The 18,974-nt window shown below is 39.4% G+C and overlaps 1 protein-coding gene across 1 annotated transcript in view; it reads right to left on the minus strand.

Annotated features, from left to right (window-relative positions):
- Positions 1-18,974, minus strand: part of neurl1ab (neuralized E3 ubiquitin protein ligase 1Ab) — a 41,182-nt gene that overhangs the window by 4,094 nt on the left and 18,114 nt on the right. Inside the window, exons 4-6 of the mRNA XM_088351637.1 lie at positions 10,815-11,465; positions 2,978-3,193; positions 27-146 (exon numbers count right to left, since the gene is read on the minus strand). Coding sequence (XP_088207763.1) covers positions 27-146; positions 2,978-3,193; positions 10,815-11,465 — 987 coding nt within the window. The remainder of the gene's footprint in view (positions 1-26; positions 147-2,977; positions 3,194-10,814; positions 11,466-18,974) is intronic.

Below are 18,974 nucleotides of genomic sequence, written 5' to 3' on the forward strand. Positions count from 1 at the left end.
AAAACAAAAGGCATAAGGTGACAAACCTTTCTGGGGGGACATGACTGGCTGGTCTTGTGTTTGGAGGGGCAAAATGACGCCGGACCTCCTGTTTGTGCAAGATCTCAGGAGCGAATGGACAAGTTTGTTTGTAGCTTGAGTTGAGCCTGAAATGAACACCAGACAAAGTCAATCTCAGAATTAGCTTTGGATATCTACATTTAGCCTCAACTTCTCTTATATGTGCTTCCAACATGAGATAATATCACATCATTGCTTGTTATTAGTTTGCTTAATGTTTGACCCTGTAACACATGGAAAACTGGAGACTATTGCCCCCTTTCCACCATTCTGGCCATTTTGGTTTTTCATTATGAAAAAGTACCAGTTCTTGAACCCTAGGAGCCTTAGGGACCCTCACTGTTAAATTTCTATACCCTAAACCTGCGACTTAAAACGTCACGTGCCGACTTCTGATTGGTGCGATACATTGGGGCACTGCTGACCAATGATTGTTCTAAGACGGTATTAGAGAAAAGAAGGTTCAGTTGGTCCTCCCCGCCATTTTCAAAAAAGCGTTGCATGTTTGTATTTTTGCCCAACGAACACTGCTGACCCTCCCCTACTTACGACCATTCAAATTACGAAAAACGGTAGATACAAACATTATCCGGACATTGCTGATTTTGTATTGTGTGCACCCTTTTCCAAGTAGAGGACATTAATGTAGTGCTTCTTTCTGCCACTGGTGTGTGGCGCTGTGAAAGCTCACCCAGCCTCCACCCCTACGAAGAAATTCTCTTCCTCTTCCTAGTTTGTGTGTAAGCATACTGTACTGAATCTCCAGCGCGCTAAGAACTTTAACATATTTATTGTTTAATATCTCGTGCATCCATTCAATATGGTTGATGTAAAGTGTAAAGAAGAGGCGAACCTTTTTATTTGAAATGAAAGTGCAATATGGAATCTTGATGCCGTTGAGAAAATGGTTGGATCGCTTTTTCTCGCCCACTGTTTACCGTGGAGGAGGAAGGCGCCTAACTGTTGAAGCTCATCTTCAAAGAGTAAGTTGAACTTAACTTTATTTATCTTTATAGAGCATTTTATTTTATGGAAATTTTATTTTTTAGTACAAAATAATACAGGTTACTTATACAAACCTTAAACATACAAAATATGGCACTGAAGAAACTTGTGAACAAATTCAATTTACGAGCGATCGTCTAGAACATATCTCGTTCGTAAGTAGGGCAGCGTCTGTACTTTGAAATTATGGCTACCGCACGAAATTCAGCCCCATGGTCTCCTAACTAACAGCTACGCTGCCCGTTCATCCGGTTGTTGCTTGTCTGAGTGTGAGTGTGGTTCGGGCCGAAGAATTGAGCTGAAGATTCGCGCCATATATGATGCTGAAATGATGACAAGACGCAGCAACGACCTATAATGGAAAAGGTACCAAGGGAGAGGCCGCGCCAGGCAGGCCAGAGCCGTGTAGTGGAATAGGGGCTTATCTGTGCAAGTGTAGTTGGCTGTGATTCTCGAACATTTTTGTCGTCTATGCACACTTTTTAAAATGAATAATATCTTAAAGTGCCCCACCTCAAGTTCAATTTATAAATATTTAAACTGCAAATACCTTTTTTTATATAACATAACCTTATTATATTATATTACTATATATATATATATATATATATATACATACATACATATAGGCTGACCCACTAAAACTGCTTTAAAGGGACATGGGGTTATATTTACCACAAGATAATACTGTGTACTCAAAATAGAGAGCTACAAATCACAAGGAAGAATACAAACTACCGGGACTGAATGTAAACAAACCGCAACATTTTTCTTTCCATTTTTTTGACCAGCTTTTCCGAGTTTATTCAGGTTTTTGAGAATACCCATAGCAGCAAGATGGTGCACCATCATGTCAGCTACTCCTCGGTGAGCACTTATTATCCAAATCAGTATTGTTTATTTTTTCATGAATGAAGATTTTTCTTTGCCACTAGCGGGCGCTACATGATATACAATGTCCTTTTAAAGCACATCATGTGTAGAAAATGTTAAAAAACAATTCTAGCTTCCGTTCAATTTCGTTTTTATTTTTTTATAAAATTGCAAATACAGGCTATAACATGAAATATTATAACACGTTATTTTTATCAAACACATCTTGTTTAGAATACAGCATATAAACCTACCCACTAAACTGCTTTTAACTTTTTCAAGAACAATTTAAACAACGCACCAGTTCTTTAGTTTTGTCTTTCTTGAATTATTAGCAGTTTTTAGCCTGGACTAGAGGTAAGATCTTGCGCCCAAACCCAACCCGAACCTGGCCCGAAATTTGGGCTTGAAATGTCAATCATTAAGTCCGGCCGGACGAGTTACCCCCCTTTTGTCGAGGATCTGCACAGAATGCACTGACTTTTACTTATGTAACTATTTTGATGAGGAAATTGCTCACCAAACTATCAGTTTAACTCCAAATCACTAAATCCGAAAAAATATTCATCCTCAGTGTTGGGGTTAAAGACGCTCCGCTTCCTCCTTTCACCCTCGAACGTTAGACGTAATTTCCGCTTCTTGCCAATAGATTTCAAGCTTTACAAACTATCTGCTTTTAGGCCAAATATTTCACTATTTGCAGCTTGTAATCTGCAGAATGTGATCTTCGTTTCGGTGCCATTTCGTTTAGTTACACTTTCCTTCGCTGCACGACGGCAGAATACGAACGTCAGTGCCAAAACGTTTATTTTGCCGCTGCACTAGCAGTGAACACCTGATTTGAGGGACTCCAAATCAGGGGCCCTGAAGTACGCACGGCCGAAGAAGCTTCGTGTTTAAACTGGCGGAAAATTAAAGCTTCGGGTTTATTTCGGGCTCGGTTATCAAATCAAGTTAATCTGTCAGGTTTGAGCGCGTTCGGGTTTTTTTGATTCAGGCCCCCTTCCTTTTGTCTTTGATACCCCTGGTGTAGACGAACCTGCAGAGGAAGGCTGACTGAGGCCGAGGAGTCTGTTGGACGTGACGTTGGATACTGCGGGTGTCTTGGTTGCGGGCGTGTTGCTTGCAGGAATGCTGGTTTCAGGTGTGTCGGTTGTGGGTGCGAAGATCAATGGCGCGTTGTTCGTTGACAAAGGCGACCTCGGAGGAGAAGGGATGGACACTGGTGACCCTGGCGAGCCACCGACATCCGAACCTGAATACATAAATAGTGGAAAGATCAAAATACAGCACAAAAAACTTTATGGTTCATCTTTCACAGTTAAAGAAAAAAATTCAATTCGGGGTTGAGAGTGCTGAAGAGTGATTTTTTTAAAAGTTATATTTGTTAGTGTAGCATGAAAATGGTGAAAATAAGGCTCGGTTCACACTGAAGGAAATCTGAATATTTTGCACGGAAGGGATCTGTATCAGATATGTTAAAGTCCGTTTGATGGGCACATATCCGCTTTTTTCACAATAGACCCAGGCTACTTTCATATGTGGTCCTAAATCCGATACGTATCTGATCTTTTGAAAGGTGACTGCTTTCTGAACTGTTAAGGCGCATTCTTGCGACCTGCATGTCATAATCATATGCGGCAGGCATCATTATTCTTCTTTTAACCAGGCAGGAGGAAGCGGAGAAATAATAATAATAATAATAATAATAATAATAATAATAATATTTTGTAACTCATGGAACGAGCAACATTGCATCGTGAATTCACAAGATGTAATTTACATTCAAATCCCACCAAACAATCAATATTCATTGGGGAAAGACAGGTTTTGGATTTAATTGAATATTTTGGGGGACAACCCTTCACTGTTAACATCCATGACTACTTCCACAAACATGAGTGCATTGCGTGTGATGTCACGTGTCCTCTCCTGCGCATGCGTGACAGTTGTGGCATTCACACAGGTAGATCAAGTCGCATTTAGTCAGTAATGTGAACCATCTCACACAAAAAATAAAAAAATCGCCCAAAAATTGGGATTGAGAAGTAAACTCTGCAGTGTGAACCTAGACTTAGAGTCTCCGTAGCTTGTATTTTTCCTTGTGGTTTGTAGCACTCTTTTTTCACAATACAGCGAAATATATTAGTCAAATATTGCACAGCGTTTATTTAAAATAAGCAGTTAGCTAATTTTGCTTGATTAAAGGACAATTTTGCTTGTTTGTTAAAGAACATGATCCAAAATGTCAGCCAGGATGGTGAAATATTATTTTTACTGAAATAGAAATTTAAATGTATAAATATTTTTCTTATTTTGTTATATATGTAACAATAATCAGCAATAATAAATACAGACTTTCGAACTATCTTACCCGCCATCTACTTGAATGTGTCATCATTGCAGCCTCTGTCAGCTCACTCATAATGCGTTTGTAAGTACGTGCATTTCTTAGAGGCGTTCAAATAAACTCTTATTTTTATTTTGTTAATCTTTCTTGTGGTTTGGGTCGGCGTTTGTACTGTATGTAGGTAGTAATTTCATTCCACACTAACAAATACAAGAAATACAAATACAAGAAATCTATAAAACAGCATAAAATCACTCCCCAGCACTCCCACTGACCTCTATTCCTCCTACCTCATGGGCTCTTTGAACTCAGTTGGGCATAGGTAACACATAAGAGAGTTAAAGAGAAAGAGAAAGTATTTAACATCTATTTTAAGGACACCTCGGAGACACGCCTCGCCTTTAAGATGAGAACAATTTCTGCCAGTGAGTTAGGAATGTTTTTTTCCAGTATACAATTAAAGTAAGAAATGACGCACGGCCTAATTCAATTATGACTCTGTCATGACTTGGCACTAAAATATATCTGATGGCACTAAATCAAAACACTTGCATGTAAATGTATTTATTCATGTTCAGCATACTTTTTAAAAAAAATTTAACTAAAGATAACTCCAAGTTTGTTGTAAACAAGGTTTTACATGGGTATGTGAGCAAAGTTTGATCAGTCGAAAACATTTTACTGACCACAAACCCAAAACATAGGTTGCAACGTGATTCAAACCTTGGTCGCAGCAGTGAATGAATGAATGAATGATCTGCATTTATATAGCGCTTTTCAAGTCAATGACTTCCCAAAACGCTTTACAATGTGCTCCACATTTCCCAATAGCGGCCTTGCAGCCATGTAAGGCGCTAACCTGCTTATTGGGGGTATCAGGGGTTCAGTGTCTTACCCAAGGACACTTCGAAATGTAACACGGACGAGCCGGGATTCGAACTGGGATCCCTTGATCCCAAGACGAGCGCTCTACCTCCTGAGCTACTGCCGATGATTTACTTCTCAAACGGTCTCACAAACCGGCATCCCATCTGTTACGTTTGACGGAATCCGCGACACCCAACCAAGACACAGCCTTCCCGCGGGTCCTCGGCGAAATGTTTCCACGGCAGTGGGAGCCACAAACCCTAACAACTAGACATCCAGTGATATAAATGACGTTTGAAAAGGCATTAGGTTTTATCTTACTATCGAGTACCAGAGACAAATGTCAGAGAATGGAGAAAACAGAGTCGTCCTAAAAGATGTTTAAAAAGAACGGAAAAAAGCTAAAAGCGGGAAGCATCTCTTTGGTGTATCTGAAGATTCAGATTCAGATTCAGATTCAGATCTACTTTATTGTCATTCTAGTACACGTGTATACAGAACGAAATGTCGATGGATCTGACTCCCACAGTTTCCCTCAGTGTCCTTCAGTGTACAGATATAAATAAAGCTGTATTGTGTTATTTACCATAGTGCCGATAGTGCAAGAAGAGACGCTAACCAGATGTGCAAGATGGGCAGTCAGGTTAACAAGTCAGGTACACAGTACCATTATATTGTAAACAATAACACTGTAAGTAATAACACTGTAAGTAACAATAGTGCAGAGATCAAATGTGCAAGGAGTGGCAAGCTATAAAAAAAACTGCCACTAGTGCAAAAGTCAAATTAGCAGCCGTTTAGATTTAAGTTAACTATATGTTAGATTGACCATTTAACAGTCTAATGGCCAGGGGGACTAGACTATTGCGGAGCCTGGTGGTCCTGCACCGCACACTGCAGTACCTCTTCCCAGAGGCTAGCAGAGTGAATAGTCCATGATGGGGGTGAGAGGGGTCCCCGGTAATGTTCTTAGCATGGGATAAGCAGCGCTTCTGGCCAATGTCCTGAATGGAGGGAAGTGTAGTCCCGATTATTTTCTCCGCTGTCCTCGTTACCCTCCTCACACTACCCCAGTCGGTAGCGCTGCAGCCTCCACACCACACAGAGATACAGCTGGTCAGGATACTCTCTATGGTGCCCCTGTAGAATGTGATGAGGGATGGTGGGGGCAGGTGGGCTCTCCTCATCCTCCGCAGGAAGTACAGGCGCTGCTGTGCCCTCTTAACCAGAGATGCAGTGTTCACGGAATGGACTTTAAAGGATATTCAATAAATACATTGTAAATTTTATGTTGGTAGTGTGTTCATAGTTTACATAATTGATTTTAATCATTGTTGGTCACATACAATGCTTAATACAATGCTTAACAGAAATTTCTACACAGCATTCGTATCTGGTAGCATGACAAATCTTAGTTACGTATTAATTTGCATACCCCTATTAATTCACAGCCCCAATTTTTTATTTTGAAACCATGTAAAATTTTGTTTCACTATATATAAGCTCAGACTAAGCATCGCCAATGAAAAATATTAAATATGTGCAGCCATGATTAAAATAATTTATTGACAATGTCAACTATGAAATCATTTCACAATTTATTTATCTAATGTCTAATTTACCATCAAATACAGAATAGAGGTGTTAAGTCCAGTCAAGTCATGTTTATTTGTATAGCCCTTAATCACCAAGGGCTGCACAGAACGCAGATTATTGAAAATTACAGACTATTATGACACATCCCCTGATCTAAACCCTACATGAGGGCAAGGAAAAACTCAAAAACCTCAACATGAGGAAAAGGAAGAAACCTTGACAAGGGACCGCACATGAGGTAATCCCCCTTCCAGGATGACCAGGTTGCAACGGATGTTGTAATAACAAATAATACAAAGATATTGTAAACATAAAACATAGGTTATTCATTTGCTATAGAATAGAAGTATATTTTAAGCCTAGACTGTTTTCTCTGTTTTTTAACATCTATATCTGGTACCGTCACTAAAAAAAGTGTGCTAATGAGATTAGACCTAACGCATTTTTGTATGCCATTTATGACCCCCTGTGGCCTGGTGGTTAGGAGTTTGCCCTCTCCCCGTTCAATATCCGTGTTTGATCCCCGTTACTACTATTGTTATGCTATTGTGGTCATCAATATTTTTTGACTGATCAATAATTGCACAAATATGGTAATTCACCGGTGTGCATTTCTGACTTCATCCATATATAAAGTGAACCAGATTATAAGGTGCATCGGATCATGAGGTAGACATTCAAATTTTAGGCTAAATTGTGATTTTTAGGTGTGCCTTATGGTCTGAAAAATATGGTGTGTCCGACAATAAAAATAAAAAACAGACACCATAATGATTCCTGTAAACTTTAGAACAAAAAACGATTTCCCGTTCCACAAAAAAAACTTTAAGGTTTTGGACTTTTTCAACGGGAAGGAGCCTGTGGGAGCGCCGGTGTATGAGAGGCCGTTTGAGAAGTAAATCATACTTGCTTGCACATGAGACATCATACTAACACAAAGACAACTATAGAGTGATACCTCGACTTACAAATTTCTCTACATACAAAAATTACAGGTTACAAAGTACCTGAAAAGGAAAATAAGGCCTCTATTTACGAAGATTGCCTCAAGTTACGAAGTCAAAAATACAGTGCACTATGTGTTGCTATTGGCTGCTCCCTGAACAATAGACAGTGAATGCGCACCGCCTAGTGAAGATTTTCACTAGCTGCCCTACATTTACAAACTAGCTATAGCTTGAACACAGCTTGAACACAAGTTAAAGGTTCACAGAAGAGGAAGTGGAGGGTTTTCCGGCAATACGCAGCCATCACTCAATCAGCTCAAATGAAAGACATTTTAGGAAAAATGCATGAAGTCGCAGAATTTGTGGAACGGAATTACCTGGAAAAAGAGTTGACGAGTCGGGCCATTACGTCTACCTTGCGCATTCCCGACGGATTGTTAAAAGCCGGCAAAAGTAGACGTCTTTGGATCAGTTTTTCAATAAACCCGAGGCACAAGGGTGACTGAATATTTTCACTATCTTTTATTCTTTGTTTTTTTTTACATTATCTGCCTCTTGTTTTATGTTTATTGTGCGGTAATCCAATTTTAACATGTATTTGTTTCATGTTCTGATGAAAGTAATATCATACTGTAATTTCTTGGGGTTTGGAAAGGATTAGCGCATTAAAACACAAAATGCGTTTCTCCTTAGGAATGTTTCAAGTTACGAAGGTAATACCAAACACTACATACTCTCTTATACAGACCATAATATACTCTCTCACACACTATTTCACTTTCATGCACAGAATACTTACACATAGTAAATAATTCTCATTTTTTTCATTTACACGCTACTATTAGTTCTCATACACTACTATTCTTTCTCACACACCATTAAAATATAACACCTAGTGTAATGGTATAATAATCACCTCACCTTTTTACCTAGGGTACTTTTGGTAACAATGGCGATATATACTGATATGTGTGTATATATATTGTACAGTTCGACGTCAAACTGGAGTTACTCACAGTATAATAGTATGTTTGAGGGGGTATAGTAGTATACAGTATGTGAGAGTTTAGTAGTATGTGTGTGACATAGTAGAGTGTGTATGAGCATATAGTAATGTGTGAATGTGTGAGAAATTATAGTAGTGTGTATGAGAGTATTGTAGTATAAATGTGGGAGTATAGCAGTATTTGTACATGCAGGAGAGTATGCTGAAATACAGTCTGTGAAAGAAAGCATGATTTACTTCTCAAACGGTCTCACAAACCGGCATCCCATCTGTTACGTTTGACGGAATCCGCGACACCCAACCAAGACACAGCCGTCCCGCGGGTCCTCGGCGAAATGTTTCCACGGCAACTGGCTGTCTCCGGCCCCCCGCTGTGTGGGTGAGCGGACGCCTTCCCACAGCTTTTGAAAACGTCTCAACGGATGATCCCTGAAGCGCGGTGGGGAGGCGGATCTAGCTCGGTAGAAGCAGAGACGTCCCGCCGGGGGACGTTTGTCGGGGGACGCTTGGGGGGTGGACTCCTACAGTCTCCGACTGCCGTGCAATTACGTTTAATAATGCATATGGTGGGCGACATGAGGAGCTATTGCCGGCCAAGCCCCTCCTGATAAATAATGCTAATAGCAGCGGGGGAGCACAATCCTGACAGGAATTACTTCATAAGAGACAAATAATTATTATGGTAGAAGAAAAAAAACACCATTTTGCAGCGGATTTCAACATTATTTAAGGAAATGTGTGCGTAATTTAAGGCCAAAAACTGTAGCAGTTGACCAAATACACAGTTCCTAAGAGATCATTTTGGGGATTCACTTTTACTTAATAAGATTTTTCCTAGTAATTTGTTGTATTGGCCGGGAATCGCACCTGGTCTCCCGCATGGCAAGGGAAAATGCTACCGCTACACTCAAATAGCACCATTTTACATATAGAATCAAGTTACATTGGCCGCTTATTCAGTTAGGATTTCTTTATTCCACTATTTGTGCTTGCCATGTTTTATTTAGTAATAAAGTTTAGTCCTCTTCAAAGATCCTCCCCAAATCTTCCTGCACTTGGCAAACCTACCATATAAGAGTAGGCGGATCTATCCAAATATCAATATTATCTATATTGGACAAGTACCGGGATCAATGTTATCCTCCCAATTAAACTAATACTATTGTTAATGGGTCCTAAGATTATACATACATGATAACTTTTCAAATTGGATCCAATTGTGTTTACACTTTATTTTTAAAACATTGTGAAATGGAAGGTATTTCAGTTGTCCTGCTGATGTTGTTATTCCACATCTGTATTTTGGTTACATTGACTTGTGTTTAAATTAGATTTTTTAGGAGAACTATTATAGTTTTTAAAGTTCAAGTTTATTTACTTTGTATTGTTTACACTATTTGCAAATTCTGACTCAATTGTCCAAATGCAGTGCATTGTCATGAATAATATTTCAGATAAGTTCATTCGGATTTCGATATTTGACGCCTGCACAGGACAAAGCTAGTTCATTGTTTTGACTATCATTCCCCGGTTGTTTCTTCGATTTCGACACCTTTTAGGGCAGATATGTTTTTGCAACCAAAGAGATTTGATAAAAAGACTCCGAGATAGCTTTTAGAACAAGTTATTAATAGAGGTTTGTGTCCTCTTTTGTTTTCCTTGCAAGTTTAAAATTCATTCATCTCTTGTCTCCTTATTTTGAGTTTCTACCCAACTATTAACTTATCAATTTTTCATGTTGATGTTACTATACTTGTATTTTAAAGACATGCTTTTTTGTTTTGACTCTCTTGACTTTAGTTCTGAGAGTTGTGAAAGAAATATCTATATTTAAATACTGTTAAAGTTTGCATTGTAGTTATTTAGTAAAAAATATTTTTAGTGCCTTAAGTATTTGTGCTATGTTTATTATAGTTGTAAATTAACTCAAGCTGGGGGTCAATTATTCATTGATACTGACATTTTTAAGCAAAAATAATTGATTAATTTTAGATCGGCATCGACTTGTATTTACTTGAATTCGATGGATAACGAAATTCAAAGTATCGCCTAGCCCACGAGGATAAGCTTTAAAAGGAAAAGGAAAGGATAGAAGATAAAGCAACCTTACCAAAAATCCGGAGCTGTCTGACATTCATGTCAGGCGCGAAGAACATCCACAGCGGTCTTGAATTGTCCACGCAGAGCTGTACCCCCAGGCTGAGGCCGTTGCGGCTCACTTTTATCTCTCCGTCCCCGTCGAGCCTGAAGCTCAATAGGTCCTCGTCCTGAAGCGGCACCGACAAGGTGTTCACCGCCCAGAACTCCCTGCGATCCAGCAGCCACATCAGGTCAGCAGGCAGATCCTGAGGCCTCAGCCTGGCCGGGTCACAGGCTGTGACGCCGTAGGATAGCTTAGCCTGCCCGCTTGTCTGCAGCAAAATGATGGCGCTCTCCCTCGGCTTCAGTGGCCTGCTGGTGAAGACAAGTGTCTTGTCCCGTCCCTTGTGATTGACCGTCACTGCTGTGTGAGGGTCGCTAAGGCGCATGTGCTCGCCGTGCACGTTGTGAACCCGCAGCTCGTTGTCCAGGTGCTCAGGAAGCTCGCCGCTCAGTTGTAGGTTCAAGGAGTTGGGGCACTCGAGCTCTTCACTGTCGTCTTCGTCCGGCCCGTCTTCGTACAAGTCCCACATGTCCAGGGTGGGTTGGCAATTACGATTCTTTGTCATTAGGGAGTGGCTGTAACCCACTTTTAATGGCACATCCGGTATCGTCTCACTTTCTGCAGGGACACATGGACACATTTGCCTTAAACATGGAAAATGTGGGGAAATAGTACATGATTTTTCATAATATCAACAAATATTTCATTGGCATTTCCATATATTATTTTCCGAGATAATGCAAATTGAAGACAGGATGTCTTTTCTTTGTCATCCTGATCTGTGACGTCTTCAGAGGAACACATATTGTCTTCTTAACTCTTCAGATAATTACCATACAAGTGTTCTGAGTGAAATTTTGGTAGATTTTGTGGAAAACTTCTAGCCGATGTGTCACAGGTTGATGCAGTACTGTAATCTCTCACACACAATAGTATCTGCGTGCCTCGTCTTTGTTCACCCTTACAAAAATGTTAAGTAGATTTTCATTGATTACTCATTTTCCATGTTTATATTTAAGATCAACCGATTACCGTGTGATAGTATCTAATTTGACGGATATCTGTAGCAGCATTTGTATTTATTCGACGGGCCAATTAATTCGTCTCATATCCAGCCGGGCCTCGCCTCTTCTAATTGGATTATCGACCAGGGGCGGAGCCACTAAAGCAGGAAGAATAGAGCGTAAACTGCAGCAGCTCTGACAACTTCTGAGTCCCAACATGCCTGTGAATCAAGACTGCTAATGATATTGAGATTTTACATAGTCCGTTGTAGAAAAGTGTGTGTGCTTAAAAGATAGCGTGAAGAGTGAAGTTACCTTAGCTCTTATCATAACAACGTCAATCAAACGTTTGTGTTTGTGATTGAGTGAGCCTGAAAAGCACACATAAATGAAGGGCTGAGTGATTGGCTGTTACCGTAACAGTAGTTTGTCAAACAGGCTCTAAAACAGGAGTCTCCACACTTTTCAATTGGTGAGCTCTGCTGATATTTCATTGCACTTTTCGTTAAGTCAAATTTGAACATGCTGGTTGTATTGACATTATCCATCCATCCATCCATCCATTATCTGCACCGCTTATCCTCAGTTGGGTCGCGGAGGTGCCGGAGCCCATCCCAGCAGTCTTCGGGCAGTGGGCAGGGGACACCCTGAACTGGTTGCCAGCCAGTCGCAGGACACACAGGGACAGACAATTCGCTCGCTCATTCACACCTAGGGACAATTTGGACCAGCCAATTAACCTGACATGCATGTTTTTGGAATGTGGGAGGAAATCGGAGTGCCCGGAGGAAACCCACGCAAGCACGGGGAGAACATGCAAACTCCGCACAGGAGGTTTGATCTCATGACCTCAGAACTGTGCCGCACACGCGCTAACCACTGCGCCGCCGTGCTGCCCTGTATTGAAATTAGTATTTGTATATTGTAAAGAAATCAAGCAGCTATTTAAGTTTTCTGCACATTTATAAGAGTTGCTGGTAAGCCTACTCTCATTTCCTCCGCTGTTCTTTTTTGGCTCAAGTGGAAGATTAGACATGTTATTTGTGTCGAAATTCTAATTAATCTACTGTAAAAGGTTTTAGAGAGCTATAAAAGTTTTAATAGTCGTAAACCCGTCAAAGCAGTGGTTGGTTGCAGCCCTCGTTTGGACATCCAAGAAATCTCAAGCTAGGTACTTTAAGACAACAATTTGAATGTACCAATATGAAAGGATGCAACAGAGTGCAGTTTGAAGCAAGGCATTCATTCTTTAACCGCGGGTCATCGGCTACGTAACAACCCAACAGCATAAAAAGAGATGCACAACAGTTTTATGTAACACGCATGAGAAAAGAAATTTGTGAACAAGCCTCCCACTCTGTTTCCTCTGTGGATTTAGTCTTAAGGCTCCTCTATGCTGGAGGAGGTTTTCTGACAGGCAGCAGATTTAATTCTATTTCCACAACCTGAACACTACAGATGCTTTTTTCTCCAAGTGTATGCTGTCATTGTAGGTAAAAAAACATGAAATTGATATTAGACAAAAACTTGTGAATTTTATACAAAATATTTAATACCAGTGCTATTGAGTACTACGAAACTACAACGGCAGTTTATGGCGAATTACAGAATATGCATTTTCTATGAAAACTACGAAAATCCAAGAAAAAAGAATCAAGCCATGCTCATTTTTGTGTTGACATTGTTGATTGTTCCTTGGTTATTTATGGTGCTTTAGTGCCATCTGCTGGACACTTACAGTAACAGCATGCTTGATGTGTTGTAATAACAAGAACCTTTACCGACATAAAAATGGAAACAGAAATAAATTAATAAATAAAGGGATTAGTACAGTTACAAACATGATTTTCAATGTTTGGAAACCCTTCCAAATGGTTTCATTAAAATTAAAAAAAAAATTGTTGAAGTACTTATTTTTATTATTGTATTTATTGTTAAAGCTACTATTTTTTAAACAATAATGTTATATTTCCTAATAAAAGTACAATCAAAGTATAGTATTAGTTCAATAATGAAAAAAAAGACTTAATTTTCAATTTAAATAAATCAACTTAATATCTAGTATTAGTAGTGTCACATGTGGCTGCCCGGCTCATCTCTGCGCATTGCACCGAAGAACGGTGGCAGCCAGATAATGAAGGTACTGTATCAGGAGTCAGATCAGGATTTTTTTCTTGCTACTGGATAACCTGTTTTATGCGGGTGTGCAAACCCCTATCCCCCCCCAAAAAACAGCCTGCAGAGGAATGGGCACCGCCAGGCTGTACTTGCCAAAGACACACCACGGGAAGTGGTGCCCCTACAATCCTTGTGGTTAAAGGATCCGTGAACGTAAATCAAATTAGATCATAAATAATAAATTGTGTTAGTTATATACAACCAATAGTGCTATCAAAATTGAACATTTAGTTAAACTAGATAAACTCGTGAATTTGAGTTTTAAAACTTTAACTTCTCCATTACTCATATAAATGTAAATATTTTACAAATTAAAAAACTTTTGTTTTGAATAATAATTAATAAGATCATTATCATTTGAAAATGCAAAGCCCCAAAAGTGAAAAGGACAAAAAAAGATCCTATGCTTGAATAAAGGTGTTTATGATTAGCCTTTAGATGTTGTGTAATCATTTCTTTGATAGTTTTGATGTTTACATAACAAACATAACTGGCCGGCTAGCTTAGTGCGTTCCTTCTTTTGTATCTGCTTTTTTACAACTGTTGGTTGGACACAAACGCCCCGGCACTCTGTCTTCGCCGGTCAACGTTCCTCTGATCTAAGTGCAAGCACATCAAAGCAGCAAATGTGAGGGAGCGTCACTCAAAAGCGAGGGCAGAGGCACGCTGGCGTGCTCATTGAACAAATTTCTCAAACTGACGCTGCTTAAATTAGCCCTATTGCAAAATGAGCCCAATAGTAACTTAGAGCAGGTCACCAACATGAACATTCTGCAGAGCTACACTTGTGGGTAAAAACATCAGCGTGGGTTAACAAAACCTAAAAACAGCTGCCTGACAATGCCGAGGTCCGGCTCATCACTGAAGAGCAGGATGACGCTTTATACCCAAAAACAACAGCGACCAGGTGATAAAAGTGCTGTATCCGAGTCAGATCGGGAAGTTTCTCCTGCGACTGATAAGCACAGAAATCAGTATTATTAGTTTCATGTGGGGCGCAAACCCTTACCCTTAAACTGCCTTGAGAGGAATGGGTGCTACCAGGCTGTAATTACCCAAGACACACCACAGGTATCGGTGCCCCTTACAACCCAGGTGGGTAATTGATGCGTGAATCGTGAAGAACAAAACAAAAGAAAGGCTGCATTGACTTGCTTACTTTGACTACAAGTTGAAAATACTGCAATTCCTCTGTACTTTGCTCTTTGTACTTTATGGCTTCAGTGCGTCCTGTGTCATTCATAAATGTAAAAAATATGAAACAATTTCCAAGCCTTACTTGCTACCTGTGTCATGTATGCACAGTCACAGCACAATTTTGTTTCGGTTAGGGCAGCTGAAGCTTGCTGTTGTGGCCTGGTGGCTATTTGTGCAAAAAGTGAACTGCTCTCATGAAGCCACGGTTATCTCTGATTGCATATTGCTGCAGGCAGAGACCAGCGCAGCGCAAGTTTGTCAGGCATGGCGGCGCTTCTTTACCCCATCATTTCCGTCTAAAATAAACTGCATTAGTGCGGCTGAAAACCATTATCCCCATTCCCAAGCACTATTTTCTCGAGGCCCTTCTGGTCCACCTAACATAAAATGCACAGTTGAGGATTCCATTATCCTGATCGCTTATTGATAAAAGTAGGGGCTGGTTAGAAGACTTTTTTTGGTTTCGGGCTGTCTTTGTGGCCTGCGTAAAATGAACTGCACTATTTTGACTGTGATCCATTATCTCCAGTCGACAGTTGCTAAAAGCAGGGCTAAGAAAGCATATTTGGGTTATCGGTGGATGCTCTATTTTTCTGCTCTTTCCACCTAAGATGAACTGCAATGTTTTATATTTTCTCGCCGACCATAGCCCAGATAGAGGGGGCCAAGAAAGAGCAAATTTGTGTCACAAGTGGAACCTGTTTACAGCCATACCACCCTGAGAACACCGAATCTCTGAAAGCTAAGCAAGGTTGGGCCTGGTTAATACTCGAATGAAAGACCTCCTGGGATTACCAGGAGCTGTAAATGGGTCCACATTACTGACTGTACCCCCCAGTACAGTCAGTGAAAATTAATTTTGCTAAGGAAAACAAATAAATCAAATTATTATTCATTTATTTTTCTGCCCTTTATGCCAACAATGAACAGCACGTATGCAGCCAAGATCCATAACAGTGCGCTACCAGGGTGGATTTTTCTCCCGGTTCTAGCTGCTAAAGCAGGACATTGTGGCCCGCCTGAATTGAATTTCATATTTTTAGCCATAATCAATTATTACCCACTCAACTATTGGTGAGAGCGAGGGCCAAGAGAGCAAATATGGGCTCTTTTTTCCGCTCTTTCCACCTAAAATAAACGGCACTCTTTAGGCCATTATGCAAAATGCCCAGTCGACTATTGCTGAGGGGAGACTGAGGGAGCATATTTGTGCTGAATGAACTGCACCGTTTTGGCCGTGATCCATAATCCCTGCCAACCATTGCTGAGAGCTAGAGCTAAGAGAGCACATCTCTGTCATTCGTTCTATCTCCCCCATTCTTTTTGCCTAAAATGAACTTCATGCATGCAGCCACGATCCCTTATCCACAGTGGGGGCTGGCAGAGAGCAGGTTAAAGACAGAGGCAGGGGGCTATTTTGCTGATATTGGGGGGGGGGGGGGGGTTCTTGTCCAAATTAACGTAAGTGCAATAAAAGAGGGATTACAGAATAGCAGAAAAAAAGAATTACATCTTTCATTATTATCATCCAATCATCACAGCACTTTTCAAACTGTGCCCCAAGAAAAACAATAAATTTCATATATTTATTTCTTTGCATGGCTCCCTTCCTCACTTTTATCACAAAAAGGCAGCACATCTCCGGGCAGCCGCTGATAAAACTCCTTGAACTCAATTACTTCCGCTGCGAAGATTGTCCAGAAGCAAGCACGGTTGTCTTATTATTAGCACTCTTATCACCTTGACAGCAAAGAGATAACTGGCCATTATGTTTGGCATTTGTTAAGTCTTGCAAAAACACAAAAGAGACAAAGCAAATGATGGAAGTATTAAGCTGTTGCTCGGGTGGCATTTACATTTTGTCCGTGTTTTTGTCTTCGGCCCCAGAACGCTTGCTAAGCACTCTGCAACGTCCTTATGTGGACTTTCTATTAAGCGTTAAGTGAAAACAAGGAAGTCTGACATTCTAGTTTAAGTCCACAGTTAATATCCACACGAGGAAGTCAAAGAAAACGAAACAATGGTAACTTTCCAATCACACTTGCGCCACCTGAAATTCCAATTAACGACATAACTGAAGTGACACTCCTTCAAAACATTTGGAGGAAATAAAACTGATATGCCGTTATATAACAGGTGCAATGGTTCTATTGGAAGTAACCTTTATATTTTGTGATACCTTAGTATGGATATATAAATGGGTGTTTACAATGTGAAAAGTAAGAGACTTCAACAGTTGAGAATATGAACTTTTTTTGATTCACTCCCAAAAAAATAAACACAAAAAAATACTGTAAATTAAAACACGTAAGCAAATATTGACAAGTGTTGAACGAAAATACATTCATAATGAAACATCATTCAAAAGGTGCTTTCAATAAATCTGCAAAATGGATGAAAAAATGGTTACCATGCTAAAAGAATGTGCAATGATGACAAGGGATGATTCAGTTCTTTAGTTATTTATTTTGGTATTGGTTTTTTTTTATGTAATACTACTTGTTACTTTAAATGGTGGTATTTTATGTAGTAAATGTTCTTGCACCATCAGATGACAGTTTTTAATTTTGCTGTGCATTTCACAATGACAAAATATTATATTCTATTCTAAAATATCTATTTAAATTTTCCAGGACTTTGTAAGAAATTAATTAAAGGTGGACTGGAATAGCCTCCCCCCTCCCAATTTTTTTTTGTTCAAATCAAATTTACAGTATTTCCCTCGCTTAAACATTGTTTTACCATTACAGGTCCCGCTGCTTCATTTTCATCATGCGTTGCATTCTAAGAGAGTTGTTATTGTTAAAAAAAAAGAAAAAAGAAAAAAAAGTCAAATCTTTACAAGTACATGTATTTTGAATCAAGTGCTTGGGCCTGTAAAAAGGTTTTGTTCATAGATTTCAATGTATTATACAGTATTTCATTGTATAATAATTGTATAAAATAATGGTTACCTCTTCAACAATTTTACATATCACGGGTTATCTTTTGAATGTAACCCCCATGGAAAACGAAGGACTACAATACTGACTAAAACATTAGCACAAATATTGTTTGCCTATTCGGAAAAAACTCTTCTTGGTTTCCATGTTTGGACATTTCTCCCAGTATAATTTCGATCTAACTTTCTGATATTGTGGAATTAGTATAGCAAACTTGAAGTTAGATGGTATTTTAAATAATATTACACTCTTTTCTACGACATGATTTGAAAAAATGCAGAAAATATTACATGAAGGGCAGTTGTGTAAATGTAAACTTTGCCACTAAGGGTCTGCCCTGTTCAGAGAATAAAGTAGAAAATGTAATGACAAATCCATTTCAAGAATTCAAAGTTAAATAAATGCACCTAACTATTGATTGTCTAAAAAACGAAAAGGAGATTAGGCGAACTGCCACAGTAAAGACAATAATGTGGTCTTTGCGTTACTACATCTTGAGAGAAGAAGAAACGAAAAGAGGCTGGATCCACCCTTGGTGGACGTTAAAATACATTTAACAATGAACTGGAAGAACTCGTTTCGCCAAAGATATAATGAGGCAAGCATGCGAAACAAGCAATTAGCTTCTCTAGCCATTAACACCTGAATAACCTAAAGACTTGTTTTCATTTTATAAAAATAAAATTCCATTAGATCAATGCCTGTCAACCTGCCGTATGAGTTTTCCCTGTATTTTATACGTTTTATGATCATTTCAAATTGTGTACACCATAGAACAATCTTTGTAAATGATCTACATGTAAATT

The sequence above is a fragment of the Urocampus carinirostris genome, chromosome 13 (assembly GCF_059441175.1).
Source record: "Urocampus carinirostris isolate Australia breed hairy pipefish chromosome 13, RoL_Ucar_1.0, whole genome shotgun sequence".
Taxonomy (NCBI): domain Eukaryota; kingdom Metazoa; phylum Chordata; class Actinopteri; order Syngnathiformes; family Syngnathidae; genus Urocampus; species Urocampus carinirostris.